The sequence below is a fragment of the Telmatherina bonti genome (assembly GCF_933228915.1).
Source record: "Telmatherina bonti genome assembly, chromosome: 4".
Lineage (NCBI taxonomy): Eukaryota > Metazoa > Chordata > Actinopteri > Atheriniformes > Telmatherinidae > Telmatherina > Telmatherina bonti.
Window position 1 is genome coordinate 35,923,368 of NC_136622.1, and position 22,997 is coordinate 35,946,364.

Genomic DNA, 22,997 nt, shown 5'->3' on the forward strand with positions numbered 1-22,997 from the left:
GTATGAAGTGACTGAACTGAACTTTTAACAGCATTTTCGCATGTTTTCCTGACGAGGAGATGATTGAATTTGGAATTTATTGACATATTTACGCGGCTGCGTCTCTAAGATGTAAGAAAGTTGCCGTGTACCATGCTGTTGCTGTGGTTGATGCTGCGGCACAGCTGGAAGCCGCTGCTGCTGTCGGACATTGCTTGGCCCGGTCTGTTCCTCACTGTCAAAGTTTAGCAGGATGCTTCCACTGCTGTTACTCGTTGCAACCGAGCTTCCCGACACTCCAGGCACTGAAGGAAAAAAAAAGAAGATAAGGTCTGAGGGGAATTGCTTTAACAGGATGATGAGGAATCCTGCATTTTCCAGATGCCTTACAATGTGAGTTGTTGTTATTGGTCCCTGGCTGCTGCTCTCCAGGAGAGTAGGCCATGATTCCTCCGTTCCCATTTCCATTGGTGGATGGACTGATGCCAACAGGCCTAGAAAACACACACACACACCGTTATTAAACACGTTTAATTCAAGATTAATTCTCCAGAAAACTCTTCTGCAACTGCAGCTGTGATCAGATGTTAGGAACAACATCTTCTCTTAGTGGAAAAACATTCCAAACAATCCTTTACAACTGTATGTTATTTATATTTTAATTTGGTGCAATGAGAATAAAACAGTTGTAATGCTATCATGCTAACATAGGCTACAGTTCCATACAAACACACATGTATTTATATGTGTATGGATTTAATCTACAGCTGAAATAATAGATTAATAATTTACAGTGTGATACCTGCTTAAATGATTATATTTAGTTCTGTTCCAGTTAGTTTGTTATAATACCATGTAGCATGCTATCATGCTAACATGCTAACACATGCCACAGTTTTATACAGAAACAGATGTATTTATACGTGTGTGGATTTAATCAACGGTTGAGATACTAACGTGATAATTTACTGTGATACCTCCTTAAACGATATTGGTTCAGTTCCCGTTAGTTAAAACCTACAATCCCTTGGAGAATGCCATCATGCTAACATAACATGGTAGAAGGATCGTTCGGTCTTGGTGTGATAGTTTTAACGAGATGTTGGAAACATTTTTCAGTAACTTTTGGCATGAAGCATGATGAGACTCTCCTCTGTCTGACCTCTCATATATCACCCCGTAAACCCTGGACGTGTCTGTGAGTGAAACAGTGGAATAGGAAGTGCATGGATGTGCTACCTAGCCCCCTGTATCGGCTCAGCTGCTGGTAGATCTGCTTCATCCTCTCGATGTTGAGCCGGCTCGCCTCAGCGTGGTGCACCATGGGCTTTGGGTAATGGACGCCTATGATACACTTGGCAGCCGCCTGCACGGACTCTGGGGCGTTCCAGGGATCGTAGATGAACTTAGCGGGGAAACCTCGGAGGACAGGTAAGTATCGTCTGGAAACACAGGAAAACATTAGATGCGCTGGCTGGTGCCGATGGGGTAAAAATCAGGGGGGGGGGGGGGTGATGCAAGGATGCAAAAGTCATCAGAAAAAAATAATAAAAATGTATTTTATGGTTTATAAAAACAAAACAGGTTTAAAATTATTTATAAAAACTATGGAATAGTGTTAAATGTGTTTCCACCAATGCACATCTGCATTATCGTCATGTTGGTGTTGCTTTATATCTTTGCAGCCCATGTATGTATCTACTAGGAACATGCTTGTCTTCAGCAACTCATGCTTACGGATACTATGGAAAAGAGCTGCAACAAAATGAGAAGTACAAACAACCACAACACTGCACGTATGGCTACATTACATGAGCGTATGAGTACAAAATCTCTGCTCTTCAAGTCTGAGACTCTTTAATGAACTTGTAGAGACTCTGGCACTGAGCTGAGTTACCATCGCAGTGCACGGTGAGGACTAGAAGTACCGAACATGATGGGAAACGAGGGGCTGTGGTCCCAAACAACATTTACTGTCAGCAGCCACTCCACAGACAAAACAGCTGGAGCCAATAAAGAAGTCAGCACCTCACAGTAGCGTGGATTTTCTCCGTGTGACAAAGAGAAGCCACCTACCTACTCCGCTTGGTCCGACCTTACCTAGTCCGAGGAGGGGAGACAGACAGGAGAGAGGAGGGGGGCGAGTGGAACTGTGGGAAGCAGCATAGTGCAGCGCTGAGAGGCACAGAGAGAGAGGGGTGGGGGCCCGTGCGGCGCGGCCTTGTCGGACCGACGCGCACACACATGAAGGACGCCGCTCCGGTTGCTACGGAGACTGCACCACCGCTAGAGAGATCGCTGCCGATTGGGTGGATGATGCTAGGAGACGTCTACTGTAACACGCGGTTAGAAAGCAGAGTGTATTGACCCCACCCACCCGCAGCCCACCCCGACCGGAGCAGGTGGATGCTGGAAAAGTTCTGCCATCGAGGGAATCTCGGCACGCTGCGTGGAAAATAAAAAACTAAAAAAAGATGGAAAGTGACTTTCCTGTCACATTTCTGCTGCTGAAAGCAGAAGGAGGAGAAAGTTCAGCTGGAGGGGGGGTTCTATGTCTCACTTTGAATTTGTTCTGCGTAGATCTGATGGGACAGCTCTGAAAAAGCTGCATGTCGATGACAGAAGTCTTCCGTTACACCTCCCAGCTCCAGCCCCCCCCCCCCCCCCCCCCCCCTCCCTCCCACCCTCCCTCCCCTCCATCCCCCATGATCAGACAGCGGTGGACTGAGAAAAGAGCTCATGCCTGCTCCCCCTGTCCCCCCAGACTGTGGTGGTTCACTTTTAAGTGGTCAGCGGGCTGGAAGCCCCCCCTGCTGACTGTCTCCCACAGCGTCACTCTCTGGGCTGGCCCACTAGGAAGCCCCCTCATTTCACCAAAAAAGACCACAACCCTTTTGCCAGGAAGATCCGCGACCTGCCGGGAGCAGGCGGTCCGTCGGAGGGCAGCGGGTGGCGACGACACACAAGCTGGACACATATTTATGCTTCTTATTTTTATTTACGTCTTATGAGAAAGTTCCTGATCAGAACAGAAGCTTCTCTGCTACGTGTGTGACACGTGATGCTCGATGAGCTGCTGTTACACTGATTTACCTGACATTTAGTGCAGTAAAGACTCCATCAGCGGTAAAAACACAGAAACTTCCTTTAAATTGATCCCAGAATTCAGTTGAAATGGTGAGTAAACTTCATTTACAATTCCAGAAACACGAAATAACAATCGGGAAAAATAAAGAAAAATGTAATAAAATAAACAATAAAATGTAACTAATATTGTAAAGAATTCTATACAAATACAAGTACAAATAATAGTAAAGATATTAAAAATACAAATAGATTAAAGCAATAAACAAAAAGAAAAAAAGGTTTGTTTCCAATGTGTGACGACCGACATCATTAAATCTGCTTTTACTGATAAATGAAATGATTATATTAAAGTTTAAAGTATGTATATATGGCTGATATAATAATTATATTAAATTAAATTATAATACAATTTAATTTAATTATATTAAATTATATAACATTTAATTATTATTATTTAATATTATATTTTAGTATATTATATTATAAATTGTTAAATTAAATTAAACAAATTATTAGCAGTATTTCTTAAAAATTAATTTAAAATTAAATTAATTTGATTATTAGTAATATTATACTGACTAAATGATGGAAATAATTTATTAAATTAGAAGTGTTGACTCTGTTGGACTTCTGTGAATTACATTGGTAATTTTCTGATTGTGTGTGTGTTGCAATGTGTGTGTTTGTATTTTACATTACTGGTTAAATAATGGTGTAATTACCTGAAAGGTGAGTCAGGATCTAAATCAGAAGATTTGGGAGTAAATGTGTGTTTTTGTAAAGTTTTTCTCTGCTGGTTTCCTTTGCAGCTCATTGTGGTTTATTTACTGGTTTTTATGGACACAGTTAGTTGTTCTGAACTGGACTTTAACTGGAGTTTCATGACTTGGACTGAACTCAACAGCCTGTAAAGGATCCTTAACCTCTGCTCTGGTGTGCACGTACGTCCAGCCAGCCGCTGCTCCGGGCCCACCTGAACCGACAGGGCTGCGTTCACATACGCAGAGCACCACTGAACATTTCACAAAGGGCGGGATGAGGGGCTTTGCCCAGTGCCTGGACAATGGACCGGCTCGCGTGGCACAGCACAGGTAACGAGTACCGGCGCCAACCGTGCTACACTGCGATGGCAGAGCTACAGCTGGTCCAACGCCTCTCCTCGCTACCCTCCGGGGAATGCTTCATAGTGCTCTACCTAACGAACGCAGGCGAGGCGTTTGCGTTTCCCTACCAAGCGGTCAGAATCCCTTTTGACGAAATGAGACGCTACCGAGTAACGAACCCGCCCAGAGGGCGCTGCTGGGGCGCGAGCAAGTCCCGTCCCTCAGGGTTGCACAAGTCAATGAGAACAGAAACAAACCACCGATTCTCAACTTCAAGCCCAGCCTCCATCCGTGGCAGCCCCTGGTCTGGAGACCGGGTGGGAGACCAGGCTGGAGACCCAGCTGGAGAACCGGCTGGAAAACCAGCTGGAAAACCAGTCGGAGACCCAGCCAGAGAACCAGCCAGATCCCCCGTCGGAGCTCCAGGGGCTGCACATGGGTGGAGGGGTGCGTGAGAGCGGCCAATCATCTTAAAAGCAATCAGCTACAATCTACAAAGGGGAGAGGGATAGCTGAACTTTTCCCCCAATCCCCCAAATATCAGATGAGCCAAAAAGACACAAACACAGAGTGACATCCAGAGAAGAAGAAGAGATCATCTATGCCTGTGCATGTAGAAGCTATCAGCTGGTAACAGGTAGACACCTGGAGACGTGTGTGTGTGTGTGTACACATCACCAAACATTCACAGACAGAGAAAAGGCACGCAGAGAGGTACACTGTGGAAGTTCTTACAGCAGCATGCCTCCTACAAGCTAAACTTCTGTCAAACAGACAAGAAAAAGAAATGATGGGCAGAAATAAAGGAGTGAGAGATGCTCCTCGTCTTCCATTCACTCACCCAGAGATCTGGAGGTCCCCCTTCATCCCTCCATCTCTCTGTCTTCTGCTCTGTGTGTGTGTGTGTGTGTGTGAGTGTGTGTTCTGTAAAGACTAAAGCTGACAGCTGCCTGTGGAAAGAAAAGCTGATTGTTTTCCAAATTCACTGCTTGGTGTAGTTTCTGGAGCTTCGCCTGAACTGAGCTCTTCTGAGAGAGATGGAGGGAACGAGGGCCATCCAGGGTGGAAGGATCAGCTGTCGGCACGATGCCAGGAGAGCTACCCACCTGATGAAGTCCCCGTTGGGGTCGGTGCGCCGGCCGAAGCCCACGGGGCAGTAGCAGTGGAAAAACTGCTGGAAGAAGGAACTGCAGGACAGCCACATCCAGCTGCCGGCGTTCACGCTCCAGTCTGCGTCCAGCAGCAGCTCCTCGAACACCTGCAGCAGCAGCACACCCCCGTCATTTCCCACGCGCCGCCGCCGTTCGCTCACAGCCAAAACGCCACACTGACCTTCATCCCTTCCTCCCAGCTGATCCACAGGTCGCCCCTGGTGAGGAAGCACGCCACGGCGTGCCTGGCCAGGTGGTGGATCCAGCCCTCCTGCCTCAGCTGAGTCATGATGGCGTCGATCCAGGGGAAGCCCGTCTTCGCCTCCGCCCACTTGGCCAGAGCTTCGGGATTTCTGTCCCATGGGATGCGGACGCAGATGGGGTTTCCCTCCATCTTGTCGAAGCGTGGGTTGTTGGTGGCTGCCGTGTAGAAGAACTCCCGCCAGAGTAACTGGCCGTACAGGGAGAGCGGAGGAGAGCTGTTCTTTTTCACCTGAACGCATCGGAAGCAGGAAATACTCGATTATTTCTGCTGGAACATGGCTGAAGCACAAAATGCTGGAAATGATCCGTATCGGCTTCTGGCTAAATATGACGGCTGTCACGGAAAGTTTCTGTCAAAACTGGCGATAAATCTGTTGATAAATGTTTTCTGTGTTTTGGAGCCTGAAGACGGACGTCTATCGCCGCACAGACCACCAGGAACGAGACTTTAAATGGGATTAAAACAATCAAACAAACAAGCTAAAAATAAAAATAAATAATAAAATGACTAAATAGTAAAAATAAACTAATTATTAATATAAAGATCCGTGAAAATGATGATTTTAATCCTTCATCCAGTTAATAATCTGCAGTTTTGTGTCTGATGAAGCTTCCAAAAGTGTCAAAATCAGATAAATGATTAAATACGAAAATGATGATAAAAATAATCTGAGGGATTAAATATGAGAATTTAAAGGAAGGATCTTTTTAATTAGGAAGAATTAAAAATAATATCCTGTAGGGGTGAGAAAATCTAATCAAAAATCGAAAATTTGGATTTTTTACTTCACAATTTTAAAAATAGATTTTTTGTTAAAAATTTTCCTCAAATAAATATAAGCCATTATAAAATTTTTGTCATTTTTATTGATCTTTTTATTGTTTTCTTGGTCATTATAGCAGCAGCATGACGATCTGGCTGCTGGCTTGTTTTTTTTCTCTCAATGAAATTAAGAAAAATGACAATTTTAAAAAAAAGTTGTACATTTTCTTCAGTTTTTAATCTACAAAAACCAGTAAAATCAAAGAATTGGGAAAATTGCAAGTAAAATTGAATCGTCACCCAAAAACAATCAGAATGGAATCGGGACAAAAGCCCGTCGTCACAGCCTGAATATCCTGCACGAATTTAAAACAAAGAAGTTTAAAAGCAGCTGCGAGCATCTAAATTTTCTCCTGCCAGGTGCAGATCTGTGACCTGGTCTGACCTGCTGCAGACCTTTTCCAGCCCGTCAGACTTTCAGGCCCGTCGGAACCACAAACTGACTCAGACGGGCCTGAAAAGTGGACAGAAACGTAGCGCTGCAGCTGCATCACTGCTCATTTCTTAGGTTGGGTATGTGCCATCTTCACTTCGGAACAAACTCTGACAAACATTTTTCCTTCACTGTGACTCCAGACGGGTCCTACAACGCCCTGCAGCTGCACACATTTCATTACAGAAATGCAACTTTTGAGTCGAAGCCTGAAAAGCAGGAGCAGCGTTTGGATGGAAAAGTGTCATTTTTACTAGAATGATAAAATATGATAAAATATTTCTACGATTTCAGACCAACTCTGTTGGCCATCGATGGTTTACTGAGAGCTCCATTTGTTTTTCTGCTTTTCCTTCACAATGCATGTTTTCAGCCGCTGAGCCGCACGGGAACGGTTTAAAGCTGACCTTGCGGTAGAGGTCGGTGAGCTTGAAGTAGAAGAGGCGACAGGAGAGGCAGCCGAAGCGCAGGTACGGGCTGAGGCCTGTCGGACTGGCCAGCAGCGAGTTGGCGTTCATCCTGGGACGCTCGAAGTTGGCCACCCACGCCTGAAAACGGAGAAACAAAAGAGTTTATTTATTGTAAAAAGTCTCCCAGTCTGTGGGAAATGTTGCTAAAACCCAGTAAAGCATGGAAAAAAAACCCTTCCATACATTTAGTCTCTAAACTCGGAGGAAAACCAGACAATCGTGGTGTCGGGTGCAGACAGGAGACGCAGTACCCACCTTCCTCTCCAGATGGCGATCTATCCTGGTCAGAGCTTCAGTCTCTCCTCCGGGCCACACGGCGGACGGCAGACCTTCCGTGTCAAAACCTGCAAACATCAATCGGATTCAGTTCGTCTTCGCCCTGAACTTTCTGCTTGCTGTGTCGACCGAGCTGCGTTAAGATGAAGGGAACGAGGAAAAGTTTCTGTTGGAGGAAAAACCTGGAAAAGGTCCTGGAACAGCCCAGTCATCACAAGGTTTTTCCAGGAAACATCAGGTTATTATTACAGGTTTTGTTGTTGTTAAATATAAATTTTGTTTTATTATAAATAATATAATATCATCATAAATATCATGTCTTAAGAGTTTCATTTAGCATCACGTTTATAAATGAGGGATTTCTGGAGATGGAAGTTTTTATTTTTCCATTCATCTGGAAAAATGTCCGTCTCCTCCGTCTCGCCATCTTTACCTGAAACTAACTGGTCATGTGACCTCCCGCTGACTGGTCATGTGACCTCCTGCGTCTCGTCCGGAGATGCATCTATATGGGCACGTCTGACAAATAACCTCACGAGAGCTTTTACAGATATCTGAGTTGTTTGTGGAAATGAAGACGCTTCCGTTGCTGCGTTTTAAGGTTGCCAGGGGCAACAGAAACACGCTGCTGATCAGCATGTTTAACAAGGCCTCATCAGACTGCTGCCGACTCAGAATACGACCTAAATCTGGTGAAACTGATCAGGAAGTTCTGTTTCCAGTCGCAGTTTCCACTAAAAGTCTGACAAAAGCTCCAGGCTGGAGTAGCTGCAGAGCGGCCCGGCTGGGTGCGAACCAACGGCAGCTTTCTGAACGGAAACACGGCATCTGGCTGAGCGCGGATAAGCAGACCACCATGCTGCCTGCTTACTGCAGGGAGGTAAATAACAGCTTGCAGAGTGAAAGCAGACAGGTTTAAACCTGCAGCTCCCAGCATGTTGGTGGAATAACTCCACAGGTGTAAAAGGCAGATGGCTCCAGAGAAGATAAGAACATGAATGGACTGCAGGAGGCTGAATGGAAACACGGCATCTGGAGGGAAACTCAGAGAAGGTAAACCTGGTTAATCTTGTTGCAAGGCTTTACAGGAAACATGGCTTTAAATAGAGACTCAACCTGACGGTTTAAGGAGAGTTCGCGTGGAAGAGATTTCTGTTCCCATCGTTTATTTCCGTCACACAAAGCTGGAATCATTTATTACATTTATCGCTCATCAGAGATGGAAGTCATGATGTTCAGAAGCAACATTCAGCCGGGTTAACTGGCTGGTCTGGAGCTGAATGTCCTCCAGGAAGGAAAAGTCTGAACGTTCCCAACGAGCAAACGTTTCCGTGTGACCAAACAAGCTGCCAGGAGGCGTTCTGACTGGAAAGCTGCAGAAGAAGCAGCTGGCAGGAGGAAGACGTAAATGCACCGGCTACGTTGACACAAGCAGCACATCAGAAGATGTGAGCTGGGAACAGCTGGAAAACAGCTGTAAATAGTGGAAAACAGCTGGAAACAGCTGAAAAACAGCTGGAAAACAGCTGGAAACAGCTGGAAATAGTGGAAAACAGCTGGAAACAGCTGAAAAACAGCTGGAAAACAGCTGGAAACAGCTGTAAATAGTGGAAAACAGCTGGAAACAGCTGAAAAAACAGCTGGAAACAGCTGGAAATAGTGGAAAACAGCTGGAAACAGCTGAAAAACAGCTGGAAAACAGCTGGAAACAGCTGGAAATAGTGGAAAACAGCTGGAAACAGCTGAAAAACAGCTGGAAAACAGCTGGAAACAGCTGTAAATAGTGGAAAACAGCTGGAAACAGCTGAAAAACAGCTGGAAAACAGCTGGAAACAGCTGAAAAACAGCTGGAAACAGCTGGAAATAGTGGAAAACAGCTGGAAACAGCTGGAAATAGTGGAAAACAGCTGGAAACAGTGGAAAACAGCTGGAAACAGCTGGAGGAAACAGCTGGAAACAGCTGGAAACAGCTGGCGGAGCATCCTGCAAGCCTGTGGTTTAAATCAATCCAGGCTCATTTAAAACCCGGATATTCCGGTGGAACCAACGCGACTCCTCCCGGCTGAGACGGACAGGCGTTCTCACCCAGCTCCTCCAGGGACGGGACCCCGTACTTCTCCCCGTGGTACTCAGAGACGGGCGTGACGCAGCGGCCCATCAGCGTGTCCGACAGCGTCTCCACGGGCAACTCGGGCGGGTCCAAGCGACTGATGAGTGTCTGGAAACGTTTGTAGGTGAGAGGAGGCTGTCCTCCGTTCAGCTCGATGATCCTGCAGGAAGAAGAAGAAGAAACCAGTTTAAAGGGTTGTTCCGCTGCGCTGGCGTGTGTGTGTGTGTGTGTGTGTGTGTGTGTGTGTGTGTGTGTGTGCGCGTGTGTGTCTCACTTGTCCAGGTCGTAGAGTGTGTGGGAGGTCTTGACGATGACCTCCACGCCCGCCTCCATGGCCAGCTTCTTGATGGCGGCGTCTCGCTCCTTCCCGAACGGCTCGGAGTCGTACTCGAAGGTCAGCCGGGAAATCTTCCACTCCTGAGAGACAGACGCAGAGTTAGAGACCGCCGTCCACCGCCGTCCCGCTGTCCCCACGCCGTCCCGCTGTCCCCACACCGTCCCCACGCCGTCCCGCTGTCCCCACGCCGTCCCGCTGTCCCCACGCCATCCCCACGCCATCCCGCTGTCCCCACGCCGTCTTGCTGTCCCCATGCTGTCCCCACGCTGTCCCCAAAATAAATATATCTAATATTAAGGAATATATATATGAAAGTAGTTTATTTGAAGAGTTTTATAAAAGAAATATACAATTTATTTAATAAATTCCTATATTTTTTATAGTAACACACACGATAGAAATATACACAATACATTTTGGATAAAAAAAAAAATTTTTTTCCTTTATAGAAAAGGTAATAAAAATAAAATGTGAAACTAAGATAACTGATAAAAAAACTTGTTTATCTCTAGAAATTTCAGATTGATCACATTATTTCCTGAAGGAAGATTTTATTTAATAAGAACATAAAACTGGACTTCCACGTTGTTATACTGGTGTTTTACTGGCGACCAGACCGCTGGTTCAGAGAGAAAACACGGCGGCACGCTGACCTTAAAGAGCCGAGGGAAAACATTGGCTGGTTGGCCCCGGATGACGAAAAGCCGAGAGTTGAGCTTCCGGAGATTCGCATCCAAATCCTCCAAACACTGCAGGAGGAACCTGCAGACACGGAGAGCAGACATGGTTACTCATCTCATGCAGAACAGACAGAAAAGCCTCCTGTTTGTGTTTTAAACTGGCTTTTGACCCAAAAAGAGACATATTTTATGGAATCAGTTCATTTGTCCTGTTTTATTGCATATTTCATGTTCTGATGCAGTTTTAGGCTCTGCCATGAAACCAAATAGAAGAAAAAGTGGTATGGTTGTGGTATTTGGTATGAAACGTTCCTTCCTGTGCTTCCAGTAGCAGGTTAAGATCCTGCAACACGGCTGCAGGCTGCGCTGCGTCTGACCTGCAGAATCAGGTGGATCAGCTGCGCAGGCGGCCAGGCTAAGTTGCGAACCTGATCAAGAAGCCTCGCTCCCAGCCAAAGCTGCATTTGCTCCCAATTCGTGTGTCTGCATGAGCTCTGCAGGACTGCAGACCAGCTCTCGTGCTTTACGCTACTTTAAGGCGTCTTTTCAGCACAAAAAGCTTTTTTATTTGTTTTTTTTAGCTTTTAGGGACATTATGTCGCCTGTTTGTAGGAAAACCAGGATGTTGGACGCAGTGGTCTGAACGACCAGCTAAAACTGCTGGTTCAGGTGGGATTCACACCAGAGTCGGGAGCTGCACTACGGAGCAGGTCCAACATATCCAGGATGACTTTGCTAACTGGAACAAACCATGTCAGGGATGAGCTTCCTATGACGGAGAAAACGGAGCGATGCCGCAAATCGCAGCGAGTTGTTGGCTTGTACAGCAAAGAAAGGAAGAAACGATCGAAGAAGAGGAACAGACGCAGAAACCGCCAGATAAAAAGCACCTGAAGAAGATGAGAACTAAAACACTTTGCAGTTTTCTTCTTCTGGTGTTTTTGGACAGTTCGTACAGTTACACACATACATGTGCATCAACTAGGGCTGAACCAATATGGCAAAAATTATAATCACGATTATTTTTGACTGAAATTCAGATCTCGATTATTTAACACAATTATCCAGTATTTATAAACAACTCTGCGCGTCGTGGTGTTCTAGACTCCGTGTCGTGCATTATAACCATCTAATGCACGGTTCCGAGTTGTTTAATCCGCTTTTACCGCTTATATAGGAACTATTTTACGTTGGCCTCGTTGTACGTTTTATACCAAACAACCGCTGTCAGGCTGCAGCGCGTTTCTCTCATTCACCTGTTAAAAGACGGCTGATCTGAACCAGCTGGTTAACGCGTTGCTATGGTAACGCCCCGTAACGGAGGGATATTACAGTGTTTAACTGGCCGAACTATGTATAGGAAAATAATGCAGCCAGTTGTCAGTGACAATGGTATAAACTATGTTTAGGTGAACTTCCACAACCTACTGCAGTTATTCTACATTGACCTGCAGCCGGAGCCGACTGAGACTGGCCGCCTGGGAGTGCTTTAGGACGGGAGAGGCTCCCGCTGCTCCTTCCTTACAGTAACTGCAGAACAATATGTGTCTTCAAGTCAGTCGCCAAAACACCAGAAAAGTCTAATAACTCCAGTAAAAGCTGCAAGATTTGTTGCTTTTAACAAAAAAAGTCTCCAGATTTAGCGAGAAAGTCTCCAAGTTGGCAACAGTGTCTGAATGAAAGCAAAGCGGCTGTGCGAGGAGTTTACAGCACAGCGCTGCAACGCCAGAGACGCTCGATTAGCAGCTGAAGACAGCAGGAGAGGAAACTGCAGAGAGAAAAATAATCACACCCTTTTAGTTTTATCATAGTTGAAAACCCAGATCGTAGTTGAGATTAAAATCTGATTAATCGCCCAGACCTAACCAGTTTTTTTATTTGATGTGGGCGTCTTCTTCTTCCTCATCTCCTCCGGGGATTTCTGATGCGTCGCCACCGCTGGCGGGAGGAGGAACACGTTATTTAAAAGGTCCGGTCTGTTTGAGTCGTGCCACGTTGACACAAACCCGTCTAGAAGACAGGATCTAGCAGACCATCCTGGTGTGAACGGACCTTACAATCCTCTTACTCCTCATCCTGATGCTCAGTTTGAAGGCCGAGCTGCTGCCCTGTGATTGGCTGATCAGCTGAACAGATGGAGCTGATCATTGGACTAATTTCTGGTATCAGGTTAAGTTTCCAGCTGCCAGAATCTGCCAAGAAAATCTCAATTAGCCAAAATCGTGTTTCCATGTGAGCCGCTTAAACACATCCAAACCGACGTGTGTGTGTGTGTGTGTGTGTGTGTGTGTTCTCACCACCCGGAAGCGCTCATGTTAACACTGCGAGCACCAGTGCGAGCTTCCCTATTTGAGTGTTTTTGTGTGTTTTGCAGGGTTAACCGCCTCTTCCTGGGGTGTGTGTTGTTGGAGCGAGTGCACCTTTTTCCTGCATCATACAGCCGACCTTATATAACTGTCCTGGCCTACATCTGTCACAGCGGACACACTCAGTTTCTACTGCACCATAACACAATCCTCTAGCCTAGTAACCTCATTCCAGGCTGCACACACACACACACACACACACACAGTTTTATTTTTCCATTTCTTTTTATCGGCTGGTGCAGAAAAATAACGACTGAAAGTTGTGAAGAAAGATTCCTGGGATTCATTGATGAACTTTTCTTTTAAATGATTTATTTGGCTCCTCTGTGCAGAAACGACGGCACGACCTCCCGTCACACGGTCTAGGGGCCTTCGGGGGTCTACGGTTACGCCACCATGATCCTGTTTTCACTTTCAAATCATGGTAAGAAAAGAAAAACTAGGCCACCTGTAGGGCTGCGATCAGCTTCGCTCCAGATTCCAAACTATTTCTGTTTACGTTTTACACGAACAAACCGCGTAAAACCACAGATACTAGCCTGGTCCAATGAGCTGATGTTACTCTACTGTTACTCTATCACTGGTCCAATCGGCTGACGTTAATATATTACTTGGTGTCAATCAGATTGTAGGAAAATAAACAATGTTTTTAAAGATATATGTTTCTATTGAATGGTTGTTAGTGCATAAAAAGCCCTTTTCTGCTCCTTAACATATGTAAACGGTGACGTTCATTTCACACGTTGCCGTCCTCACACTGCCACGCGTCTTTTACATTGCCGTGGTTAAGTCAGTTTGTCCACTAGGGGGCGGTGCTCTGTGTTTCGACATGAGTTGGTAGCGGTAATAAAACTGTCTAAATACAACAGAAGAAAAAAAGCTACAAAGCCGCTTCTTCTTCTGCCTTTTGACAGTTTCTGTGTCTTCTTCTTCTTTAGTTTGTTCTGTTTGCTGTTTGTGTGTCAGCTATACAACTCAACACTGGATGGAGGTTTTCCTTCCTGGTTCTGGTCCTGATGGAGGTTTTCCTCCCTGGTTCTGGTTCTGATGGAGGTTTTCCTCCCTGGTTCTGGTCCTGATGGAGGTTTTCCTCCCTGGTTCTGGTCCTGATGGAGGTTTTCCTCCCTGGTTCTGGTCCTGATGGAGGTTTTCCTCCCTGGTTCTGGTTCTGATGGAGGTTTTCCTTCGTGGTTCTGGTCTAACTTTAATAAAAACGTATTCATTAAATAAAATGGCGTCATGGTTGCGCTGCTTTGCGTTGGCAGTGCTTCCTGTGTCTGCAGCGGGTTTATTGCAGGTCAATCCCAGATCCGCTCAGAGGAAAAGAACATTTTGTATAAACTTTCTACGTTTTTCCAAACCCGGCCTTGGTTCGATGTGGAGCAGCCAGACGGGCTGAACAGCCGCTGACCTTGCTGGGAGAAACCTTGCAGGATCCTCGGCTCCTGCGCGTTTCTGCAGAAAACCGGATGGCGTTTGGTTTTGCACCGCTGGTTTCTGCGTGTGCTTCTCTAATCTGTGTTCTCCCCTCCAGTTTCTACGTCTACCTGCTGCAACGGACCACAGAGGAAACCCTCCCACGATGTAGGTCATCATTTCATGCACTGACACACTAGCCTATATTCCTCAGAGATTATGCCAACTTTCCTTCCTTAAAATAGGAAAATGACGACTTATTCTTAGTTTTTACAGCTTCCAGGGTCAAAATGAGCCTCTTAACCTGAAACTGATGAGAAATATCGCTGTAGTGGGAATATAGTGCGATAATAATAAGCTTTTCAAGCTATAAAAACACATTAAACATGAATCTGTGATATCAGTTTGAGATATCTGGACTAAAGCTTTGTTTATTAATCGGCTGAGCAGCTGGTATCGTGGACACTTCTCCAGTTTCAGCACACGGTTACGCAAAGTGGTCTTTTTTAAATCATCTGACCTTTAGATGAGATGCTTTCAAACACTGAGGATTTAGGTCAGTAAGGGACGGAGCTGCAGTCTGAAGGAACAAACCAGGTCTGTATTCACAGCCTGAAAGTAGGTGAATATTTCCCTCTGAGAGCAGACAGATCCAGACATGATGGTGGTTTTTATTCATCACAAAGCGACAGACGGAGAGTTGCACTTCCACAAGCGGTTACCCAGAACTACGTCACTCGTCCGTGCCGATCTAACGCACATAAACACACAACTCCCATTAATACGCAACACATGAAACCTCCAAGCAACCATCAGCCACAGAGGACAGACTGCACACCAGCGTCTGGGATGAAACAGAGAAGAGCATCAGAAACGGACGAAATGACGATGCCACGGCGAAAAGAGAGGCTGCAGGCACGATGTAGTGGTGCACACATCCCTGCAGGCGTCCCAGCGGCCCTGCAGGCGTCCCAGCGGCCCTGCAGGCGTCCCAGCGGCCGCGCAGGCGTCCCAGCGGCCCTGCAGGCGTCCCAGCGGCCCTGCAGGCGTCCCAGCGGCCCTGCAGGCGTCCCAGCGGCCGCGCAGGCGTCCCAGCGGCCGCGCAGGCGTCCCAGCGGCCCTGCAGGCGTCCCAGCGGCCCTGCAGGCGTCCCAGCGGCCGCGCAGGCGTCCCAGCGGCCGCGCAGGCGTCCCAGCGGCCCTGCAGGCGTCCCAGCGGCCGCGCAGGCGTCCCAGCGGCCGCGCAGGCGTCCCAGCGGCCCTGCAGGTGTCCCAGCGGCCGCGCAGGCGTCCCAGCGGCCGCGCAGGCGTCCCAGCGGCCGCGCAGGCGTCCCAGCGGCCCTGCAGGCGTCCCAGCGGCCGCGCAGGCGTCCCAGCGGCCCTGCAGGCGTCCCAGCGGCCCTGCAGGTGTCCCAGCGGCCGCGCAGGCGTCCCAGCGGCCCTGCAGGCGTCCCAGCGGCCCTGCAGGCGTCCCAGCGGCCGCGCAGGCGTCCCAGCGGCTGCGCAGGTTTCAGCTGAAGCTGCATCAGCTATGAAAGCTGGAGACACGACCGATCCGTCACTGAGCAGATCGTTCTAACAACAACGCATCATTTAGGGAGGTAAATATATGTCTGCGGAGCCTTTGCTGTCTCGGCTTCGACACGTTTCTGGCAAAAACATCTGAAGACGCCAGAAATGAAGCTTCTGGTGCAAAAATAATTTTTTATTTACGGCGGTGGAACCCAAGTCTGGTCCTGAAGATCTGCAATCCTGCAACTTCCAGACGCAGCTCTTCTCCAACACGCCTCAATTCCCTCATCCGCATGCCAAATAACACGTTGCCATGGCAATCCGACCTTTCATCCAGGTGTGTTGCAGGACGGTGGGTCTCGAGGATACGCCTGACTTTGTGTGGGTGTGGCTGCCAGAACCAGGTCACATGACCACCTCTGGCCTGTAGAAAACTTGCTGTAATCAGAGTCCAGGTCGACAACCGGCACGTGGACCACATGAGCCAGAATCAGAACCAGCCTGGCAAGATTCGGCCAAAACGTGCAGAGTATTGTAAGTTTTCTTCCCCAAACGCTGATGAGAAACCTGGAGTCCAGTCAAAGCTCGACCAAGCAGAGTTTAATTTCATTTCATTCACTTTGCTTCAGTTTCTGTAAGATTTCACTTAACTCTGAAAATGGAAGAACAAACCTCTAAAACTTCTCCTTAAGACCATTTTCTCTCCTCTAAACCAGGAGGATCCTTCCACAAAAAGCTCCGGCTAAATGATATTGATGACCTCAGTTCTTCCAGACCAACGTGAGACGAGGACGAACCCTCCGTCCCACCACCGCTACCAGCACACATGAAGAAACGAAGCATTCAACCCACAAACGACTTAGAAAGTGTTTCAGAAGTGGGGATTAGCGAAGCGACGTGCATTTCCACTTTTAGAATAACAATCAGCTGGATGAGACGGGATCGCTGCCCTCTGATGCTGCCTGGGTTCAATCAGCGGCTATAAATAGACATCAGACAAAGAACGGGTCAATGAGCAGTGAATGGTGGGGAAACGTCCTCGCCCTGCAGAGCGCTGCTGTCTAACAACTCCACGCTCACGTGAAGCGACAGGAAGCTTCGTCTGGACAGATCAGATCCACCTGACTGCAGCCACACAAAGAGGCTTTTCACCAGCCAGTCTGCAGCCAGACGCCGAGCCCCGCGCCCCACCTGCAGACCGACCTCAGCAGGGGGGGGGATTAGAGGACGCAGAGACTTAAAGAGAAGTCACCTTGTGGCCGTGGAGCAGGCTGAGCAGGCGGCGCCTGGTCAGAGCTGCTGCTCAGTCTCCTAAACCCCGACTTACAGCGCAGACATTTCTGCAAGTTTCCTCCAGACCGCAGATCAGACGCAAACGTGCACGGCCGCAGGTCACATGAGAACGTGCACGGCCGCAGGTCACATGAGAACGTGCACGGCCGCAGGTCACATGAGAACGTGCACGGCCGCAGGTCACATGAGAACGTGCACGGCCGCAGCTTCAGCAGCAGAGAAATGATGACTTCATGCTGCATCTGGAAGAACTCTCCATCATCCTGCACGCTGTGCAGCTTCCAGCATCTCCATGACAACGCATTTTCATGGTTTTATTTGGACGTGATTTAAGTTCTACCTATTTATGTATCTATGTGTGCATCTATCTAATGAAACTGGAGAGTTCAGACTCAGCGTGGAAACATTTCCTACAGCAGTTTGAACCCTTTCAGACAAAATGATGTTTCTATTTAATCTACATCTATTTATTTGTTTTCATTAGATTTTATTTATTTTTAATGTTAATAATAACAATAATAAAAATAATAATACTTTTATTAATGATAATAATGAATTTATTATTATGATTATCATCATAATCATAATAATAATAATAATAATAGGGTTAGGGTATGGCGAGGACCCTAATAATAATAATAATAATAATAATAATAATAATAATAACAACAACATTTATAATCATAATTATTACCACCATAATCACCAGCATTAGTAGTAGTAATAACTGGTTTAATATGCAACTGTATTTTATTTAATTTTCTTTCTTTCTTACTTTTATGTCATTTTTAATAAATGCAGGTGTTAAAACAGTTTTTGTTGCTTCTAATTTTGTAACTTTTGTCAGGAATATTTTCCTCTAAATGAGGATTTTTCCCAGTTATCTGTTTTTTTCTTCTTCATGTTCTTGGTGTTTCAGGACATCTGACAACTAATCGCAGCATCAGAAATGTTTCTCTGTCTGAGTAAACTGCTGCAGAGACGGAGCAGAAACGTGACATTTCTGTAACAGTTTATTTACCAGGAAACCACCAGACTGACAGAGACTGACTTAAATCATTTCTAAACATTCATGTTTGACCTAAAATTCACCTGCACCGGTTTGATTTGTAAACAACTAAAAACAAAAAGAATTGTAATTTCTTTTCTTTTCTTAATCATATTTTCATGTTTTTTCAACTTTTATTAGAGCTGCTCACACTTAAAGGTACAGTGTGGAAGACTTAGGCAAAGCAAGTTTATTTGCAAAGCCAAAGTGCTTCACATGAAACATTAAAAGCATCACAGATGGTGTAAACAAGCATAAAAGACAACAACAAAGAGCAAAAAACACAATAAAATAAGATATTCTATTAAAATAATTCAAAGAAAGATCAATTTACTGACATCTAGTGGTAAAGATGTGAACAGCAGCAAATTTATTTTATTTTATTTTATATATATGTATGTATGTATATATATTAAATAATTGTGTATTATTTATCTATTTTAGCATTTATTAAACACATATAATTGTGCACGCCTACGTGCACATTTCCTGATGAACTCCTGCAACGATGTAAAAATAAACAGAAAAAAGTTAAATAAAAAATAAATGTGAACATTTTTTCCTGCAGCTCAGCATTTTGCAACAACCATCCCAGAAAGTGATGGAAATGACAGTAAACTGATGCAGACGTCCACGTACCTCCACCTGTTGACCCCAACGTTGGAAGACCCTGCGAACCACGGGTCCAGGAAGTAAACGCAGCGCACCGTGCCCGCCCCGCGGACGGCCTCTCGCAGCGCCGGGTTGTCATGGAGACGGAGGCCTTTCCGGAACCAGTGGATGGAGTTTGGAGCCATCTTGTTCTGAGGAGCGGAAGGTGAACGATGAAGACCTGCTGGACGCTGAAGGGAACTTTTCTGCTTTTCTGAGACCCGGTTCTGGTGTGGCTTTGGAGACTCCACAGGGAAAAACATCCAAACATGTTTATTTAAGTCTGAGGGTCAAACAGACGCTCTGCAGGAGCATCTTTTGCTTCCTAGATTTACCTGAAAACGCAGCAGAAACAGGATGAAGATCAGCTGCGTTTGGTTCCTGTTAGAGAGACTCATTTACAGGGAAATCCTCCAGATGTTCCTGCAGGATCGTTTCTGCTGCAAATCAGCTGATATTAAAGCCCTGCATGGATGTTTCCCCTCCATAGAGGCGGAGTCATGCCGTGCTTTCAGGGGAGGGGTTACAAACGTCCGCAGATTCAGCCAGAAGTGGGTTTGACATGTCGGGTGTCACCTTAAAGCAACCAGTCTGTTAGTTCAGAGCAGATTTACTGGTCAGAGTGGGACCAAACCAGGACGGCGAACTGAGCAGCTTCTGGCGCTTTAAGACAGAAAAGATGCCCCTGACAGACGTGCAGGCGTGGATTCAAACAGCTAACTCATGACATGGCAAGCTGACGTTTGGCTTGCTGACAGTGTGTCTACGTTAGCGGCTGAATGACTCACACACACACACACACGCTGGTGAAGCCCTCGTTGGCCAGCACGCTTCATTCAGCAGGGGGAAACAGAGTAAACGTGCACATGCAGGAAGAAGCAGATTATTAAGTTTGTTTCTGCGTTTCCTGGGAGCTCAGAAAGCACCAACATAATTCATGGTTTAAGTTTCCACAGCAGAAAATACTCAGCTTCACTCATTCATTCATTCATTCATCCCCCGCTTCGTCCAGCTCATTCATATTCAGCATCTCCAGGTTTAAACACCGTTCAGAGGGTTTGATGCTGAACCGAGTGACAAACCACAGCAGAATATTCTGTAAATGAATCTTCACACAACATGTTCAGCTGAAACGTGTGTGTTTTCACACTTAGAAACTCCGATACTCCTCACGTCTGACCTGCACGGCAATCAGCAGCCGCTCTGGATGAAACAGGTTTTATCTGTTTACACGCCACACTCAGTGCTGATTTTAAAGAACAAAGTGAATTAAAGTCTAATAGTTTGATTGGCTGATTAATGAAGATATAAAAACACTTTCTCAGATGTCAGGAAGAGAAATAAAACAGCTGTGACGTCATTAAAAGTCCTTCATGAAGGACAGAACAGGAGCTGACAGCCTGATCATACACAACTCTGCTCCTACAGATAATATAATAAAATGTAATATAATATAATATAATATAATTTTATATATTAGAACATATATAATACAATAGAATATAATAGGACATAATATAATAGAACATAATATAATAGGACATAATATAATACGACATAATATAATAGGACATAATATAATGTAATACAATATAATTTTATATATTAGAACATATATAATATAATATAATATAATATAATAGAACATAATATAATATAAATATATTATATTAGAACATAATATAATATAATAGAACACTATATAATATAATCAAACATAATATGATATAATTGAACATAATATGACAGAACAAAATATAATATAATTATAGACACTGTCTAGTTACCCATCCATAACTCCTCTAAATTATAAGTAATATTAGATATGAACACATTTGATATATTGTTGTGTTTGTCCAGAAAATGATGGAGAAATCTTGTGAATGTTATTCAGAGGAAACAGCAGCTTTGCATGGTGTCTGTCAGGTCAGTATTGAGCCTTTCAGGACTTCTCCAAATGAAAACCAGGTCACTGCGTCTCCTCTGTTTCCCGGTGTTTCCTCACAATAAACAGCACAAAGAAAAACACGCTCCTCGTTTAAAGCTGACCTATATTTCCTAAACAGGTAGAAAAACCAGCTGAACTGAGTGGAAGTTTTTGTAAAGTTGAGAAAACATCTCCAGAACAAAACGGGGTCACCGGCGCGCTGCTTATGTAACTAATGGCGCTGTTTATTGAAGTAAAGCCGGTTTCTCCTTAACATTAACCACCAAAAAGCTTCGTCTTACCTTCTGCTGCCTCACCAGAGGTGATGTTTATGTCAAGCCCAGACTAAAGAGCATTTCTTCCTTCGGTATGGGAGGGCTGGGGGGTGATACGTGCCAGTAAATCCTGTCACAGAGAGTCTCTGTACCTGCTGTACCCTGCTGCTCCACTTTGTTTCATAAGAGTTTGCAGCACTGCGCATGCTCCGCGCTTTTAAACTCCGTCTCCTGCTGCCTTCATGGTCCGTAGGAAAAAGAAACCTCAGACTGCTCGTTCCATGGGAAGTCCGCCTTTCAGAATCAGAATCAGAAAGACTTATCACCATTGTCTTTGAGCTATTGGTTTTGGTGATAAGGTGCTGAATCATAAAATAAGAGTAAAAACATTTATTATTATTATTATTATTAATAATAATAATAATAATAATAATAATAATAATAATAATAATAATAATAATAATATAAAATTAGAACTACAGCTAGTTTGCAACTACGTTACAAATAAGGTAAGGGCATGCAGAAAAATTATATACAAATTATACTTGTATATATTATAATAATAATATTTGTATGTATGTATGTATGTATGTATGTATGTATATATATATATATATATATATATATATATATATATATATATATATATATATATAAAAGCTCATTTGTTTTTAATGAAATGATATAACACCATAGTTTAAACATCTTATCGCCAACTGATTTTTTTTTAAACGTTTTACACACAAGCTCAATTGTTTAGTTAGTTTATTAGGTGTCACTCTCACCTCAATTTATTTCTGTACTACCAGTTCACAGTGAGGGTTATCTTCAGGCACCTATATCTAGAAAGTTTTAATTCCTTCACATTTATTAATTATTCATATGAAACAAGCTGAAAGTATGCAGTTTTCTGATCAGGAACGACTGGGAGGTACTTGGACGGAGAGCAGACACATGCCAGGCTCTATTTAAACAGTTCAGGGTGTAATAACTTCCTGCTGAAAGAGATGTCTAAACTTGTTGAAATGTGTGCAGGAGACCAAAAAAATGTAATAACATGATCATAAAATAGTTTCAGAGAAGCTCTTAAAACTTGTGATGAATGTGTAGAATTACTAGACATTTTTTGATAAGATACCTCAATAGGATGATTTAATTAATATTATATCTCTGCTTTCTGATGGCTTTGAATGCAACACCAGCCCGGTAAATGACGTAATTCAAACCGACAGTCTCTATTGGTCAGATTTTTGTCACGTGTACAACGTCGGTCACGTTTAAGAGGCATGGAAACGCGGAACTGTTAGCAAGCAGCTGTCAGTAGCAGATGCTGCTGTCGAGCGAAGTAGGTGAAGAATAATCTTATAAAAGACAGATCCTCTCTTTTACAGTAGCTACGTTAAGTTTTAATAAACTAAAAAAAGAAGAAAAACACCATTGTTGCTAAAATAAGCCTCGCGCTTTATCCCGGACATCCCATAATAAACCATCTGTGTGAAAAATGTCCTGAATTAAATTTCATCTCACTAAAAATAATCCCAAATGTCCTTCCACACGCGGTCCCTGTTCATATGTATCTGTTTTATGACTATATTTTCATTCAGTAGATGGGTTAATAAATAAAGAGTGAAATTACAACCTGTTCCAGAAAAGGTACATTGACGTCACGTGACGCACGTTTCCATCAGACACAGCAGAGTCTGAAGCCTTCATGGATCTCTGGACTGATTTTTATTTCACACAGCTTCATTTCAGCTCTGAAAACTGCAATTAGAGGGGAAATGTGTATTTTTTATA

The 22,997-nt window shown here is 44.7% G+C and overlaps 1 protein-coding gene across 1 annotated transcript; it reads right to left on the minus strand.

Annotated features, from left to right (window-relative positions):
* Positions 1–136: 136 nt before the first annotated feature.
* On the minus strand, positions 137–21,375 carry LOC306755067 (cryptochrome-1-like). Its single transcript, XM_079239313.1, has 12 exons — positions 21,228–21,375; positions 18,987–19,150; positions 10,687–10,795; positions 9,971–10,113; positions 9,672–9,856; positions 7,566–7,654; positions 7,248–7,388; positions 5,502–5,813; positions 5,276–5,427; positions 1,219–1,421; positions 370–473; positions 137–284 (listed from the first exon to the last, which is right to left on the minus strand). The coding sequence occupies exons 2-12, from the start codon at positions 19,142–19,144 to the stop codon at positions 225–227; spliced, it is 1,656 nt and encodes a 551-aa protein (XP_079095439.1). The 5' UTR covers positions 19,145–19,150; positions 21,228–21,375; the 3' UTR covers positions 137–224.
* Between the last annotated feature and the right edge of the window lie 1,622 nt (positions 21,376–22,997).

Excerpts from the sequence above, each read along its gene's own strand:
- LOC306755067 (XM_079239313.1), bottom strand. The coding sequence starts at position 19,144 with ATGGCTCCAAACTCCATCCACTGGTTCCGGAAAGGCCTCCGTCTCCAT. Across the intron at positions 10,114-10,686 it reads TTTTCCCTCGGCTCTTTAAG|GAGTGGAAGATTTCCCGGCT; the intron begins GTCAGCGTGCCG and ends TCTGTCTCTCAG. Across the intron at positions 5,814-7,247 it reads TCACCGACCTCTACCGCAAG|GTGAAAAAGAACAGCTCTCC; the intron begins GTCAGCTTTAAA and ends CGATGCGTTCAG.